This window comes from Nyctibius grandis, chromosome 24 (genome assembly GCF_013368605.1).
Source record: "Nyctibius grandis isolate bNycGra1 chromosome 24, bNycGra1.pri, whole genome shotgun sequence".
Classification (NCBI taxonomy): Eukaryota; Metazoa; Chordata; class Aves; order Nyctibiiformes; family Nyctibiidae; genus Nyctibius; species Nyctibius grandis.
In genome coordinates, this window is record NC_090681.1 from 7,718,657 (window position 1) to 7,735,052 (window position 16,396).

Sequence of the window (16,396 nt, forward strand, 5' to 3'; positions counted from 1 at the left end):
GTATTCCAGAGCAGGGTACAAATGTTCTCGTTCTCATATTTCTGCAAAAGCACTACTTCAGAACCTCATTAGAGGCACCTGTTTGTAAAAGTCCACAAACCTCTTCAGCAAGGTTTCAGACTACTACCATGCTTAATAAGTTTTGCCCAAATCTTTTACTATCTGAACTATCGGGAGCATTAGACAAGTGCTAAACTTAGAAGCCGCAGTTTCAAAAAGTCAGTACAAAAGCCAAGTACATTACTATACCTGGCAGCTGCACATCTTTTATTTTCCTTTAGTTCTAAAAGCTGACATGAGAGATCTTGGCTTCTGTCACCTTCTACCCCTGGCATTTAATAGTTTCCTTCCAACATATTCAGCCTGAATCAAGTCATCTCATCCGACTAAAAATTTGTTCTCTGTTGACGCAAGTATCAAAGCTCGATCGCTGGCTTCAGAAACCTATAAATGCACATGCTTGTTACATCACAGAAACTATTCTCCTTGGTAACAAGAATTCTCCTTGCAGATCTCTCCAGTTAAAAGCTAGTAATTCTTACAGCTGCTTTATACATCTGCTATAATGGAAAGAAGTCTGTATATGCCCTCCCATACTCGGAATATGAGAGAACATTTTGTTTCAGGTCCAGGCCATCTCAGTTACAAACATACTATATGCCTTCTAGTGTATGATAAGCTCATAAGGTTTAGGGGAGACGTTATCACCATGTTCCAGTATTCAAAGCGTGGCTACAAAGAGGACGGAGATTCCCTTTTTACAAAGAGTCACATGGAAAAGACAAGGGGTAATGGGTACAAGTTACTCCTGGGGGGATTCTGATTGGACACAAGAGGAAAATTTTTCACAATGAGAACAATCAGTCATTGGAATAATCTCCCCAGGGAAGTGGGGGATTCCCCAACATTGGACACGTAAGATTTGGCTGGACAGGGTGCTGCGCCACCTTGTCTCGGCCGTGCTTTTTCCAAGAAAGGTTGGACCAGATGATCCTTGAGGTGCCTTCCAACCCGGTATTCTATAATTCTGTGATTCACACCTCTTTTATCCCACCATCAGCCCTAACACAAAAGATGAACTGTGGCTGACCACCCTTATTTGTGGCATCCCCACAAATGAATGGGTTGGGAGCACAGACCTAGCCTCTGCAACACCATGACTAATAACTACAGACTACGTGTAATAGATGGCATACCTGGGTATTGTCAAAGTAAACTGACATACCTTCAAACTTGGTTCTGGAGTGCTGCAATGTCCACTATGATCTCCTGTAGTCACTAAGGGAGTCACAGGACTTACGCACCAGCACTCAAAATAAAGGACAAATCTTTGACACCACTAAGACCATAGGATTTAAACTGTACCTACTGCACTTCTTTCTACTACCAAGTACTACTTTCTGCAACTGTTTTTAGGGTTGCCATGATAGTAGGTATTCCATGGTATTTCAGGAAAAGGAGGTCTGTCCACACCTGAATTCACCAGTCACAGACCACCCCTTCCACTACTAGCAGGACTACAAAGCTCTACTAGTCTGTTTCTCTCAGTTTAAAGTGCCACGTTTATTCATCTTCAGTCTACGGAAGAGTTTCCACACCCACAATTTCCCTCACTGCAGGTGAAACAAAAGTAGAAGCTCCTTCAGAACCTTTACATCTGCATCTTCAGAGCTACTGCAGCAGCAGCAGCCAAGCCTCAGGGACTGAGGAAATCTCCAGTCATAGGAGCGTAAGGTCTTGTGATACGGTCTGCACAAGGACAGCTGCAAGGTCTAAGTTCACTTCCTTCCAACTACTTCCTGCCAAAGTCTTCACGTCAGTAACTTATAACTTATATTAGCCTGTAACTTCATCAGTCACAGTTAAAGGCAGAACAGGCAACAGCAGCAACACATCAGTCCCTGGTCCTGGAAGGGTCTATTATTACAAACACAGCAAGATTACCACTCCTGTCTTTCAGCTCCATGAGGAACACAAGTCCTTGCAGACAGCTAGGTAACACAAATCCTTGCAGACAGCTAGGTACTACCTCCAGACTAAAACCTTGAAAACATCTCTTCCTCCTACGTAGTCTATAGTAGCCATCTTCATTTGAGTGTAGGAACAGTAGTATTATGAACTTGTTTCAGCACCACCTCAGAAGAAACACTTCTAGAAACCATCCAGACTAAAGACCAGTCCTACTATTTTTATCCCTCTCAAATCAGGTATAGACACTTAACTTGCCACTCAGATGTCCACAAAAGCATTTTTTAGTCATCTTCATAGTAGTACTTCAGAGCTGTTACATCACTCCATCTAACTTTCTCTCACACATACCATTAGACAGATCCAGATTTGCTACAGTTCTCTTGCTGCAGTTGCCATTGACTGTGTAGTTATAAATCTGCTGTTGGGCTGAAGGCTGCCAATACTGTTGTTGCAGTTAGTCTTTTGCTGCTCAGAAATTCTTGCTGCCTAGATAACAGCAATGCTGGACAGGTGGAATTCAAGAGAAGGGTAGAAAAAGAGGAACACAACAGCAGCCTTTTTAAAAAAAAAACATGTAAGTTGGAGAAAAGAAATTCAGAACACTTACCTGTATGGACTGATGGAATCCTAACCACACCTCATGCGGCAATTCACTTTCAGGAACTGAAAGCAGTAGCTCAAAACAACTCCTGGAAAAGTAAAAAGCAAGTAAGCAAGCCACCTGAACACATTCTGTTGTAACATTAAATAACATTTGTGGTGCATACTGCTTAGCATTCAGATAAGAAATGACAGTAACATTGAAACATGTTTGACTGCACAAATCAGTTAAAGGCCAAAACCAGCCCCAGAATCAGCCATGAATCATCACACGGAAAGAGTGCTCCTTTTACTATACACAATCTTGCTAGATAAGATTGCAGCTACTCTTATAATCCAAGATAATCTGTTCAACATGTCTTAGGAAAGTTGCATTACAGAATTTCTGACCTTTCCTCTCACAAAGGAATCCTAATACCCATTTCGAATAAAACCCATTTGACCCCAGCACCGTCTCTTTGCCTAGAGCGAGAATGAAAGCCATTTTTACCTAACTTGAAGTTTCAGTGCTGACATGTATAAGAAAATAAAACTAAAGAACAGCTTGACAGAAGAAACCACATGCATCAGCACAGAAATGGACCTAGAGAACAGATCCCTAACATTATCCTAAAAGCAACAGACCGACAAGCTATGTCAAAGAGATGCATCAGCACAGAAATGGACCTGCAGAACAGATTCCTAGAAACACCTTGTCAATCTTTGATAGCATGGGGGCTGGGAGGGAAATATTCAAATACCTATGGTGTGAACTGCAACAAGCTCAAGAGCTTACCAAACCAAAAAAACTCTACCCACATTGATATACATATCAAGGATGTTTAGATTAAAGTCAGAGTTAAACAGATCAGATTGTAAAATTCCCAGTTCATTAATTCTGGGAGCTGCCGTATCTGTGTAGCTCAGTTATCTACACAACACAGGTGGAGAACATCCCCTTATTTCTTCATTAAGCCAAGCTCCTGCTTAAAAATAGGACACTAGTCACCCAGTCTTGATTTTATACCCAGGAAAGTTTGTTACATGCCATTTTCAACTGTGTCAACAATTAATGTTGGTATGAGTCAGCCCCATCACAGTGGCATGTGAACTTCTGCTGTCTATCAGGTTTTCCAAATGAAAATTCAGGAAAGCGGGAAGGGTTCAGAAAGTTTTAACATCTCTGAAATATCCAGCAAATTTGAGACCTGTATATTCCATACGTAAGTTCAGATTCCAAAAACAGAAAGAGGGGAAAGCAAGACCTACTTGAGACTCCCTCATTTAGACCATCAGGTCAATGCCATCCCTTTCCAGAAACAAAAAAAAGGAAATGACTCTATGTATTTAGCACATCCATCTCATTTCAGGGAAAAGTCTTGGAGAACAAGAATCACTGCTTTCTGGGAGACAAAGCAATGGCAGGACTACTACCTATACTGTTCTCAAACAGGGGCTCCCTAACCTTGTACAGGACATACGGATTACCGAAACCTCAGCTGCTGCAAAGAACAATTTGACCAAATCAAACACAATGTGTTAACTACGACACTCTCCCTAGAGATTCACAAGATTTACACACAGCAAAAATGTTCTCATAAATCATGACAATGCAAGGAAAGAAAACTGGTCTAAGACTCCACATATAATAAATGCACTGAATAACTGCTATAAGCCCACACCTACATTGTTATCTAATTCCAACTCATGCTATTTTTTCTTCAAAACCTCCACTTCCAAATACTAAATAGAAGAATGACAGGACAACACATTCAGTCTTACCATAGACAGAACAGCTGAGCTTGGGGAAGGGGAAAAGGAAGAGATCACCATAAAGCAAACATCAGTTTCAAAACTGCTTAGTACCCAAAAAGAATGACTTCCCTTTCTCCCTTCCTCCTGACTTTTGATAAATACATTGAACAGTTACCTGCAAAATGCTATGCCTAACCAGTTTTTAGCCAGATTCAGCAGTCATGTACATAAACAAGATCAAATGGGCAAATCCTGAATTAACATCTGGCCATCCTTTACACATTTCAGAAGTCTGCCTTCACTGCCCAATCCTGTTCCTTTAAACAGAGGTTTAGACTTGCAAAAGCTCTAAAAACTTCTATTAGACAGGCACAAAATATGATAGCTTTCATTTTTCTGTAGTTAACCCTTAAGGTGCTACTTGGACAGTGAAAAAAAATCTGAAATTAGATTTTCAAAGCATTGTGTATACAGAGTGAGTGAGATGACAGTCTATGAAGACAAGAGGGCTGAATTTATGCATGAAGAGTTATTGTCTGTTGTAGTAATACAGGACTGAGCTGAAGCAAGAACTGAAAATTCTTTTGTTGTGAGTGCTTAAGTCTTCCTCAGGATCCCAACACCAAGCACTCTAGTTTGGAAATCACTCCATGAGAAATATGGAGCTCCCGATATATAGCCACAAATCTTACAGCACAACTGCAAAAGTAATATCCAGGATATTCCAATTACAATTCCCTTGGCAGAAGAATTAGAATTCTAAGTCAACTGCTTAAGTTTTTGTTATAAGAATTGACTCAAACAGCTGCATACAGACTAGCCAGTTTTTGCTACTGGCAAGGGGAGGAACGGCCATTTAGCTTAATTCTTCCTTTTGGTCCTTACTATACAATAATTCAAAACACACCTTTATCCCTGCAAGCCCATTTCCTTCACTATTGTAATGCAACTAAACAGAATTTAGGTATCATGGCTAAGACCACAAATTAAATACCAGTACCACTTCATGAAGTTAAGCCTTTCTACCCCACTCTACCAGTACCACCACAATACTTACCCACACAAAACTCAATTCCAAACTTTAATCACAGTTTTTGCAAATAAACTGTAATGAGTGCTTGAATGCTTCCATTATTAAAAAAATCATTCATCTCAAACACTCAATTTCAAAATACCTTTTAGAAGGTCTCTTAGATTTTAATTTCTTTATTTTGGAAGGAATAACTCTAGGCAAAAATCAACATATTATTTGCATACAATTATTCTGTAATCACTTTATACCTCATTCACTATTATTTTAAGACAGAAATTTTAAAAGCTTTCAGAATTGTGCTCATCTTTAGATTGTATTAGAAAACTTTTCTTATCCTAAGCTTCTGGGAGTTAAAAAGATGACTAAATATACATCGGATGATCAGGAACAGTTCACCTGTTGCCAGGAATTCTCCTGCATTTCTGAAGAGTTCAGTTAGCTCTTAATGATAGAGAGGAGAGTGGTAAATGCAAGTTAGTGAATCAAATTACAACAGTTTATTAGTTTGAGAAATGCTTTGTTAGATAAAGCAGCGAACCATCACGTGCCTCCTTGTTACGGAAAGCAAGCACACTGCTTCCGGAAGCAGCATGTATTAGGCTCAGTAGGTACAACCAGTAGGTGAGATACAGGTCAAGAAGTCTGAGGTAGACTGGTCTTATCAGCTGAATCCACTTTTGCTACTTAGATTAGATGACATTCAGATCTCTTTTCTCTCTTTATGATTGAAAAAGCCTATAAAACCCTTCTCGAAGATGTAGACAGCAAACAGGAAAAAGCAGAATGCAATCAAATATTAGCTACTGGCAAACACAATGTGAACTAGGAACAATTCTTTCCACTTTAAGTTTAATCCGTTAATCTTAGGACGATATAAACTATTTTCAGATGTAAGTAAAATTTTCATATTGATGGTAACATGAACAGCACTTTCTCCCTCACACAATGCCCTCAGGAAAAAAAGCACTCACAGAAGCTCGAGTGAACACTCAGTTTCAAGGGCTTCCTAAGACTCACAAGGATAGTCAGCTAACCAAGTCTCAGTGAAAGACACCTTTGATATGACTAATTCTTTATTAATTCTTCTACAGAGGCAACACCTTTGGTATAGTAACACTGGGGTGTAAGGGGAATGTGCTTTGTGGCTGTGGAAACAAGCAGTCTGAGCTCTACTTGACCAAAGCAGGTATGTGCCTTCATGGCCATGGCCAAGAAAAACATTCCCGCCCCCCACAATCATTTGTCAAATCTGTCAACTACAAAAGCAACCACTCCAAGCTTTCCTTTTCTTTCCTAAGGTTAGACAGTGGACCAACAGGGTTCTCACACTGCATCAGCATCATGTTTCTTATGGGGGGCACAGTCTCTACGTCATGTCAGATTTACTGCAAACACACAACTGACCTGGTCAGGTGGCAGGGAAAGCCTGAGTTTTGCTGTTACTGACTCACCCTGCTGAGAAGGATGTCAGGAGGAAGAAGTTCTTTCTCCCTTCTCCAGGAAGTATGGTGGAAGGGAAGGAGGATGGCAATGGTAAGTAGAGCACTTTTGCTTTAAAACAGGAAGCTTGCTCATTTCATTTCTCATCAGGGTTCAAGTCTGAAAATACACGGCGTGTACGACAGCTGTGGGTAACCCAACTGCCTCCCCAAAAATCACAGTTACATGGGAACAGTGCGCTTTCACGCCTCTAATCAGGTAATAATCTTCCTCCCTTGTGGAACTGAATTTTTATCTTGAATTCCCTGCTCTGACTTCTCTCTCCCTCCCCTGGAAACTCTTCTGTAAAAGAAAAATGTGGGAGAGTTGAGTTAGGTATGCTATTTACCTCACCCTATCTCAGACCTCACTTGTCTTTCTCATTCTTTAGATTCCTCTCAAATGTAATCATAACAAGAACAGGGGAGATTCCAGCAAGTCAGCTTCTCTATTGTCCTCCACCACAAAGTTTTCTGAATATACAAGCAACACCAAACAAACTCCTCACATTGAAAGATGGAAGAAACCATATTAGCAGAAGCAGAATATTCTAAATTTTCTCAACAAGAGAAAAGCAATTTTGATAAGTAATTTTGACACAGAATTGGGATTCCCGCCCCAAAGTATGTAACAGTGGCCAAATATATAGAAAGTACTCCAGGTATGGATGACCTGCACATACAGACAGTGAAAGATAAACTTTTTAAGTGACATGAGTAGGAAACAGCAGAATATACAAGGTAGTTAATGATACTATGATGAAGATGAAAATAATCTATCCATAAAGGGACAGTCTGCAAAAGCAATTAAGATATTTTGCCAAAAATATATGTATTATGTACCAGGTAAATGATTTAGCAGTTTAAGTCTTCAGTTTCCATATTAAGTTGTTAAGACAGACTTTTCCTAATTTCACACGTTTTCCCTTCATGACAGAAGGTTAAAAAAAAAAAAGAGAAAAAAAAACAACAAAAAAACCCCTCCTCCACATATACCTCCTAACTCCAAACAAAAATTCAAGGCATCATATGGAGATATCTGGTTCTGTTGATTTACATTGCAAGTTAGTACGTTACAAAAAAAAGCATCTGACCAAGGAGTTTATTGCAAAATCCTTCCTGAAAACTTGACTTCAGACCACAAAGCAAGAAAGCTTAACAAACTAGTAACAAACTAAAAATAGTCCACAGAAAAAATGTCACAGAATTACTTTTATTCTATGATGAGCTTTATATTCAGGGTTCTAGATCTTCACCTTCCCTGCACTCAAACAAAACCTTACCAGCAAGAAATGACCAGAGCATCAAGTTATCCTTCTCAGGGGTAGTAACTGATTATACTCCAATGTCTGTGAAAGCCCTCTGGCTACACTCTTCAATTACAAATACCTGCTTTGCACTTAAAAGAGACTGTGAGGAACTACAAGTTACTCCAACTTAGCTGATAGACTGTAAACTAGTTCTCTCTTTTGTTTGAAGAATTGCTGTGCTTTAAGTCATGTCTACATACACTTGCCAAAGAGCTCAGGTGGAATTACTCTACTCTTGTTTTGCCATCCTATAGCAACAGCCCACAAGCACAACTTAGATTGCCATAAATACAAACCAGCTTATCCTTTTCAGCAAGGGACATGTTCACAGCTACCTCGCATTACAGGTTGAGAGGACACACCAAAGCAGCAACTGCAGAGCAAGTGATACACGTTTATTAATCCATGCACAAAGGTCTAATATTAAAGCTCCTGTGTAATGAGGACCACACTAAGCTTTTTCTACAGAAAATAATAATAATTTTCAGAATGTTTAAGAAAGAACAGAACATTTCTAATACCTGCACGATTATCCACATATAGAAGACCAAAGCCTTACCACTGGTTCACATCAATTAACAAAATGCTCAAGTACATTTTTGTGGTATGATTTAAAAGTACTAAAGACATTTACTAGATAATAAATCGTAAATACAGTTGTCATCAAATTAAGTACTACATTATTTCAACAACTTGCCCTTTCATTTATAAAACACAGTTGTGGGGTTTTTCTTATATTAATGTACCAACTTAAAACTTACAGCACTAGCCTGCCAAGTACCAAAAGAACATCTTCACATTCTGTAGTCAAGTAAGGTCGTGCATTAGCAAAGCTTTGGATGGAGATGCGATATACTTCCAAAAAAGGTAAAATATGTTCCGATGCACCCCGACTGCCAGCATACTGAAGTAGTGTCTGAAAGAAAATGAATTATCATTAGAAGTTCTCATAACACACTTTTGTCTAAAAAACAAATATCAACATACACTATCAAGCGTATACAGTGGAAGAATTCTAGAAGTGAGAAGTTTTTACTCTGAAGGAGATTTAAAAATGGTAGCTTTTCTCCTCAACAGAAGTTCTCCTTTTTATTCAAAAATATTTCCATTTATTTTATTATTTTGATAAAGTTGTCAGAATTTCTACTGGGTAGCAAGCTAGATGCAATCGACAGAAATGTGAACTGCTAAGTTAAAAATTCAGGGAGAAGTTCTGCACTCAGCTTCTTTTGTACAACTGCCATGGAGACAGAACCACGTATGTAACACTGGAATCTTTATTACTAATGAGAAAGCAGAAAAACAGGCAAGAAGTTCAAGATTAAGAACATTATTCCAGCTGTAGCATTTTAAAGATACATATATTAGCCATACAGCAAACATGAAGCCATCAGAAGGGGATACAAAACCCAGATCAGACTGTTATGTAGTCATTTTTCAAATGCAAAATTACCCTAGGTCTTATTACTTTACCATAGCAATCCTACATTACCCAGACACAGTACTGAAGAAGCAATGTAAAATCTAGCCAGTTTTAAGTGAAATCAAACTAAGTTTCAAAATCAGCACAGGGACGACAGTAGTATCTCGCAACCTTTTTAAAACTTCACTACACTATCATGTTATTTTCCTACAGGTTACAAAGTAATATGGAGGACACCTTAGCTCTACTGTCAGCTTGCTTCATAAGTACCATCCCTTCTCTGTACGCGCTCGTTCCTACAACTCCAGACCAGTTATACTTGTGTTCTTACCAGTTACAATCCCTCTCTCACGTTGCACCCTCTCTAGACCAAAAAAGGTACCAACCTTAAGGCCAGCTGCGAAGAAAATAAAAAACAATTAAAAAGACTGTGCTTTGTGGAACCCTTAGGGCCAAGACTGTGTGGGGAAAAAAAGTTCAGTGCCCCACCCTATAATTTAATACAAGCCAAATTGTCCTAAGAGGATGGTCAGGTCTTATCAGCCTTCAAATTACTTCAAATTGGGACTCTGCACAATCAGTTTATTTTAACACATTTTTATTTAACTTAAACAAACACATGATCACATCAGATTATGACTGGAAGGAGGACACTACTGAACAGACTGTACCAATGAGCTTATTAAAACCAAGTGCAGTCATTATAATGGCCAGAAACTTCTAAGACTAAGCCTAACTTCCAACACAGCAATAAGTGGCCAGCTACATACTGTTTTGTAGACTATCTGCTGTTATGTCAGTGATCTAACCATACAATACTAGTCCTAGGGTAAAAAAAAAAAAAGCAGACATCCACTAAACTGGCATAACCACGTTTGATATTTAAGAAAAAACAAAAATACCCTATTAAAAATACCATCTAAGAATCAGTAAAAATCAAGGCTGTTTTGTAGATTATTTTCCTAGAACTCAGTATCAGTAATTTAACTCCTAGGCAAAGGAAAGTTACAAACTCTCCAAAAAACCACAAAATATTAAGTCATAAAGACCTAAGGAGAGTGGAGGAAGGGAAGATTGGAAATTTACAGAAATCATCCTTAAACACAGCACAACGATCATTAGCAGAAGCAATGAATGACTAGTAACTAGCCAGCCTAAGTGCTTCTCTAACAGATTAGTGAAGGATTTTATAACGTAACTCAAATTATATATGGCATTACATTCAAAGGCTGTCAAGCTGTAATCCCTAGAGACACTCAATTGATTACTATCATAAAGTCATCTGTTTAGTAAACCCAGCAGTAACACTATCATTATAGTGACTACAGAAATAGAAGATCAAACATACAAATCTCTGTGCTTTTCTGAAAATATATCCATTAAAATGAATATATTTAAAAAGCCAAATTTAGTACTCACTTACTTTGACAGACATTTAGATCATAAACTATCTGGCCTGTGTAAACCACAAAACATGGTAGAATATTTCCTAAGATTAAATAAACTTACTAGAAAACACTGCAGCCTTGCTTGAATGCAATCCTAGCGTTGAGATCAAAGTCTTACAGCTACTACTAGCAATTTGTTGAGTAGCCTTTTATCAGAAACTTCTCCCCAAACAGATGAGTAATGATGCCTTCAACGTATAAGACAGATTCAAGGCAAGAAACTTATTAATAGCTTGAACTTGAAAGACATGTAGTTTTGAATATTATTATGCTATTAGCATACTAATACGCAAAACACAATAACTATTACAGAGGCTCTTAAAAGCCCTTCTGCTATTTCACAGGGAACACTAGTAGAAGTTTTAGTAGTCCACTATAGACTTTTCCTGGCAGTCTATATACAAGATAAAATTAGATAATTTTTTGTCAGAAATATGTTATCTACATGCTTAACAAACAGTCAAGTAACAATTTTATAAGCAATTACTACCTTAGAGTCTAATTACCTGACAAGAGTATTCAAACATTTTAAGTCTGGTTAACAGACATCCACTTACACTTTATCCTATCCTCCTTCCTTTGACTACAATAACACACCTAATTGGTGAGTGGGGTGAGAAGAGCAGAGGCCACACACAACCACCTACCGTGTAATCTACAGACCAGCCTAGGTCCTCAACACCGCATGGGTTCTCATGTCCTGCAATGCTGGAATACCTGCTTAGCTGCATTTCTGCTGAAGCACCATTTTTTTTTTTTTTTTCTCAGAATTAACTTAAACATGTCCAAGTTGCTTGACCTGTTACTACAGCTTTAAGTCTCTGTCAAGAAAAAAAACTTCCACCTCTTCTTAAACATACCTGATTGCAATTGACAGTCCTCAACTGTGTCACCTTTTAGGTGTTGGCAGATGGGATGCTTTGATGTCCTACAACCTCTGCTTTACTGATTACTGTTCTTCATGTTTACAATAGCGCAACCTCAAACACACACACACACACACACTGTTCATTCTAGTTCGCTGTTTGGGTACATCTTGAGCTTCCCAACAGACATTTTTTTCCTAAGGTGAATATGCAAAGCATTCACGCTTGTACAATATAAAGTTGTGGAGTCAACCCACTATTTAGGCTTCATAAGTATCTTTTTTGTGTTATCCTGGACACCAATCTTACTCTCCTGCTCAAAAATAGGGATCTTCAAGGAAATCGTGACATCCAGTATCACTCCCAGGAAGAGCTACTGGAAAGCTGCACATGGCAGCACAAGTTTACAAGTAGTAAAACACAGCATCCAGAGAGCTAAAAGCATAAGAAAGGTACTGATTTGGTTCACAGTTTGTTATGTCCCAAGAGCCTCAGTAACTTCCACAGCACCTTTCAGGACCACGCCACATACGTATGCACAGGATGGCAAATCCATCGCTGCCCTAAAACATTTCAGCTACCCTCATCGCAGCTACTTCCCAAGATCACATTTAAGCCCAGTTAAATTTAGCTTCTCTTTAGGCATGTTCTGCTGTAGCTTAATAAGTTTATGACAAGATACCAGCGGTACCCTCCAAGTCATTAATATAAAATTAAGTTTAGCTCCTTAAATTTCACTTAGGGTCAGACCTTAAGTTATTTTTAAGTTTTATCACTCGAACTCTTTGCAACATTCACAAACATCCCCAGGCAGAAGGAGAAACCAAGATGTAAAATTACAACATAACCACAGTGGTTTGACTGCACAACGACGTCACAAATTCATACTCCATTGAAGTTGCTGCATGACAGACTAGCAATTTCATGCTTTCCACTGTATTGGTGTACAGTCATAACAATCAGTAATATCCCAAACTGATATTGGCAACCCAAGACAGATCTTTACTGTCTTCCATCAAACTCCATTGATCAATTATCTCTAAAGCTTTATCTGTATCAAACCAATCTCAGCGACTGGACCTCTCCCAATACTGGTCATCGTGACAACCTCTACTAAGTGGTAGCTGAATATTTGTTTCAATGTTCTGATACAATGAACAGCACTGGAAACAATTTTAGCAAAACCTGAAACATGGAGAAAGTCATACCATTATACTGGGTTCCGTGTAAATGCAAGGTCATAGATCTTAACAGTACACTTAACTTGGGACACACGTAGCAGAACGCTGCACCAGCAGCATCATGCAGTTTGAGAAGCAAGAGTTTTGAAACCTAACAAACTCCTTCTGTTGTCTTGGTAAGTGATGAGCTAAACATCCTCCCAGAACGGTATGGCAAAGTACACAACCCGTGGATGTAAAATGGAAGACTGTGAAGGGTAATATCACTTATCCATAATGCACCAGTAGGATTTTTTTGTCTCATCTGGCATCTGATTTTGCCATTCCCTATTCAAATACAGTGGCTGTATCAGTTGAGGTGTGGTTACAGTAGCTTGTAAAACAAATTTTTTAATTTTTATTTTTTATTTTAGAAACTACAATCTCTTCACATTCCACAGGGACAGCTCTCCAACCCAGCAACCTAACAAAAATTACTCAACCTTAGAGCTCACAGCAAATGATGCTGTGGGGGAAGCCAAAACTAATTAACCATTGAAAGAGTTTATTTAAGAATAAATTATCTCCATCACTGTGACTTTAATGAAGTTCAGCTCTTCTTCTTGAAGTTAGTGGCTCGATTCAGAAATTGCTGATCCTTAGCCCAAGCTGCATTAAGTAAGTATTCAGACAAGATCACCGGGCCACACAAGCTCATCCAGTGAGTTAAGCAAACTGCAGGCCTTCACAAACCAGCAAGCATCGCTTATCCCACGGCAGGTCTCAGTCAGGGGGGTCCCGAGGCAGGTAAAGAAGGGAAAAGCGGGGCTCTAGGAACCGAGCCAAGACTGCACTGACAAAACGCGGTGCGGCCTGCCCGCCCCCGAGAGCCTCCCATGGGCTGCCAGCTGTGCAGGCCCGAGGCGCTGCCAGGGCCCACAGGCGAGCGGCTCTCCCGGTGCAACGGGCCCGGCGCCAAGTCGGCAGCGCAGCGCCCACGGGGGCCGCCCCTCGGGCAGGCCGCGCGCGTCCCCGCCCGGCACCAGCGCACGCCGCCGCAAGCCCCGCGCCGCGGCTGCTCCGGGGAAGCGAGCGGAGCCCCCAGAACGGCAGCCCCTTGCTGTCGGCAGCGCTGGACGAGCACCGCAGCGGGTGAGGCCCGCCGGGCCCGCCCCGGCCCCGCCGCCCAGCACCCGGCCTACGGCCCGCGCCGCGGCCCAGCCCTGCCCGGCCCCTACCTGGCAGAAGCCCCGGCAGTAGGTCCGGGACGAAGCCTCCGACACCTCCTGCTCGCGCAGCTCCGTCTGCAGCTGCCAGAGGCGGGCTCGGAGCGCCGCCACCAGCCGCTGCATCTCGGGCCGCGGAACCGCCTCGGCCTCAGCGTCCGCCATCTGCACCCGGCCCCACTGCGCGTAGGCAGGGATCACGTGACCCGCACCCGCTGACCTCATCGCCCTGGGACGGCGTCACGTGGCGCACACGTGACACGGAGCGGGTGTCACCGCCCGCGCGACCCGCCATCCGCGTTAGGGGGCGGGGGCGTCTGTACGAGTGACGTCACGCGACGCGACGGGAGGGCGCGGGGCTCCTCGGGGGGGGGGGGGGGAAGGGGACGGGGTCGGCCGTGTGCTGCCGCGCGCTCCGCCCGCCTCAGCCCTCCCGCAACAGGGGCGGGGCCGGCGCGCTGTGGGGGCCGCTCGCTCGGAGTCGGCCCGGCCCCGGCCCCGACACTGACAGCGGCCCCGGCCCCGGGCGGGTCCGACTGCCGCTCGAGCCCGGCTCTCCGCGCCCTCAGCGGAGCGGGGTTCGCGGGGCGTCGCCCCGGGCGCTTCTCCTCGGCCCGTTGCTACGCGCAAACGCAGCACCCCCGCGGTGGACATGGGCACCGGTGTCCGCCGGCGCTTTGGGGAATGTCAGAGAACCAACCCCATTCTAGGCTGCATCCCCAGCAGCGTGGCCAGCAGGGCGAGGGAGGGGATTCTGCCCCTCTGCTCCGCTCTCGTGAGACCCCCCCTGCAGTGCTGCGTCCAGCTCTGGGGCCCCCAACAGAAGGACACGGAGCTGTTGGAGCGAGTCCAGAGGAGGCCACGGAGATGCTCAGAGGGCTGGAGAACCTCTGCTCTGGAGACAGGCTGAGAGAGCTGGGGCTGTTCAGCCTGGAGAAGAGAAGGCTCCAGGGAGACCTTCTAGCACCTTCCAGTACCTGAAGGGACTACAGGAAAGCGGGAGAGGGGCTTTTTACAAGGGCATGGAGTGATAGGATGAGGGGAAGCCGTTTTAAACTGAAAGAGGGGAGATTTGGATTAGATATGGGGAAGAAATTCTTTGCTGTGAGGGTGGTGAGACACTGGCCCAGGTTGCCCAGAGAAGCTGTGGCTGCCCCCTCCCTGGCAGTGTTCAAGGCCAGGTTGGATGGGGCTTGGAGCAACCTGCTCTAGTGGAAGGTGTCCCTGTGTCACCGAAATTGGGAATAAAACCTCATAACACCAATGTAGCATTAAGAAGCAGGCACATCTTTATTGCAGCGCTGGGCAGCACGGGGGGTAGCCCCTCCAAAGTCGTGCGCGCCCCCCCTCGATGATTCACCTCATATTTATACAGAAAAATATTACATATTCATCACGTATCCAAGGACGCCTATACATATTCATATCTTTTCCCCGAAAAGGCGGTCTTTATTATAATGAGTTCCGAGAAATCATTTCCATAGTCTCCGCCTTTAATTCCTCCTGGTTACGCACGCGCAGTTTCTCCTGGTGGTCGTAGGCCAGGGTCTCTGAGATGAAGGCCGTATGTCTTCCTCACTGTGCACTTTTCACCTTTTCCTTCTTGCGCAGGCATAGTAGTCCCTTGGCTCTTAATCAAGTCTCAAGATCAGTTCTAGTTGGTCTTTAACGTGTTGCAACTTGTCCATCCAGTAACTCCATTGTATTCAACTAGTGTCCATGACGGTCTCTAACAAGAAGTCCAGCAACTTATCTAGTGGGGTTTCTATGGTTACCTACTTCAAACCCAACGGTGCCTATGGTTACCTGTTTCAAACTTAACAATCCTATAGCTAGCTTTACAAACTCTAATACCGAACACAAACTTATTTTGTGATTAAATTGAATTTCTTTTAATTTCAAATATTTGTAACACCTGCCCATGGCAGGGGGTTGGAACTAGATGATCTTTAAGGTCCCTTCCAACCCAAACCATTCTATGATTCTACATCACCTAGAGGGGCTGGGACTTTTCAGCCCACTGCTGGTCCCAGAACTATCACCAATAGCACCCCTGTGTTATAATGGTACTTGCAGAGCAAGATCACCTGAAAGAGAACGATGGGCACCAGAGAGAGGCAACTTTTTACCTTAGATCCATTTTATTT

The 16,396-nt window shown here is 42.3% G+C and overlaps 1 protein-coding gene across 3 annotated transcripts in view; it reads right to left on the bottom strand.

The window, feature by feature from the left end:
* The window catches only part of RLF (RLF zinc finger), a 56,937-nt gene extending 42,516 nt beyond the window's left edge, over window positions 1-14,421 (bottom strand). Inside the window, exons 1-3 of one of the 3 annotated variants that reach the window (XM_068418002.1) lie at window positions 14,262-14,421; window positions 8,888-9,042; window positions 2,579-2,660 (exon numbers count right to left, since the gene is read on the bottom strand). In XM_068418002.1, coding sequence (XP_068274103.1) covers window positions 2,579-2,660; window positions 8,888-9,042; window positions 14,262-14,414 — 390 coding nt within the window. In that variant the 5' untranslated portion in view covers window positions 14,415-14,421. Of the gene's footprint in view, window positions 1-2,319; window positions 2,391-2,578; window positions 2,661-8,887; window positions 9,043-14,261 lie in introns of those variants that run through there. The other 2 variants (XM_068418003.1, XM_068418004.1) reach the window with 2 other exon arrangements.
* Between the last annotated feature and the right edge of the window lie 1,975 nt (window positions 14,422-16,396).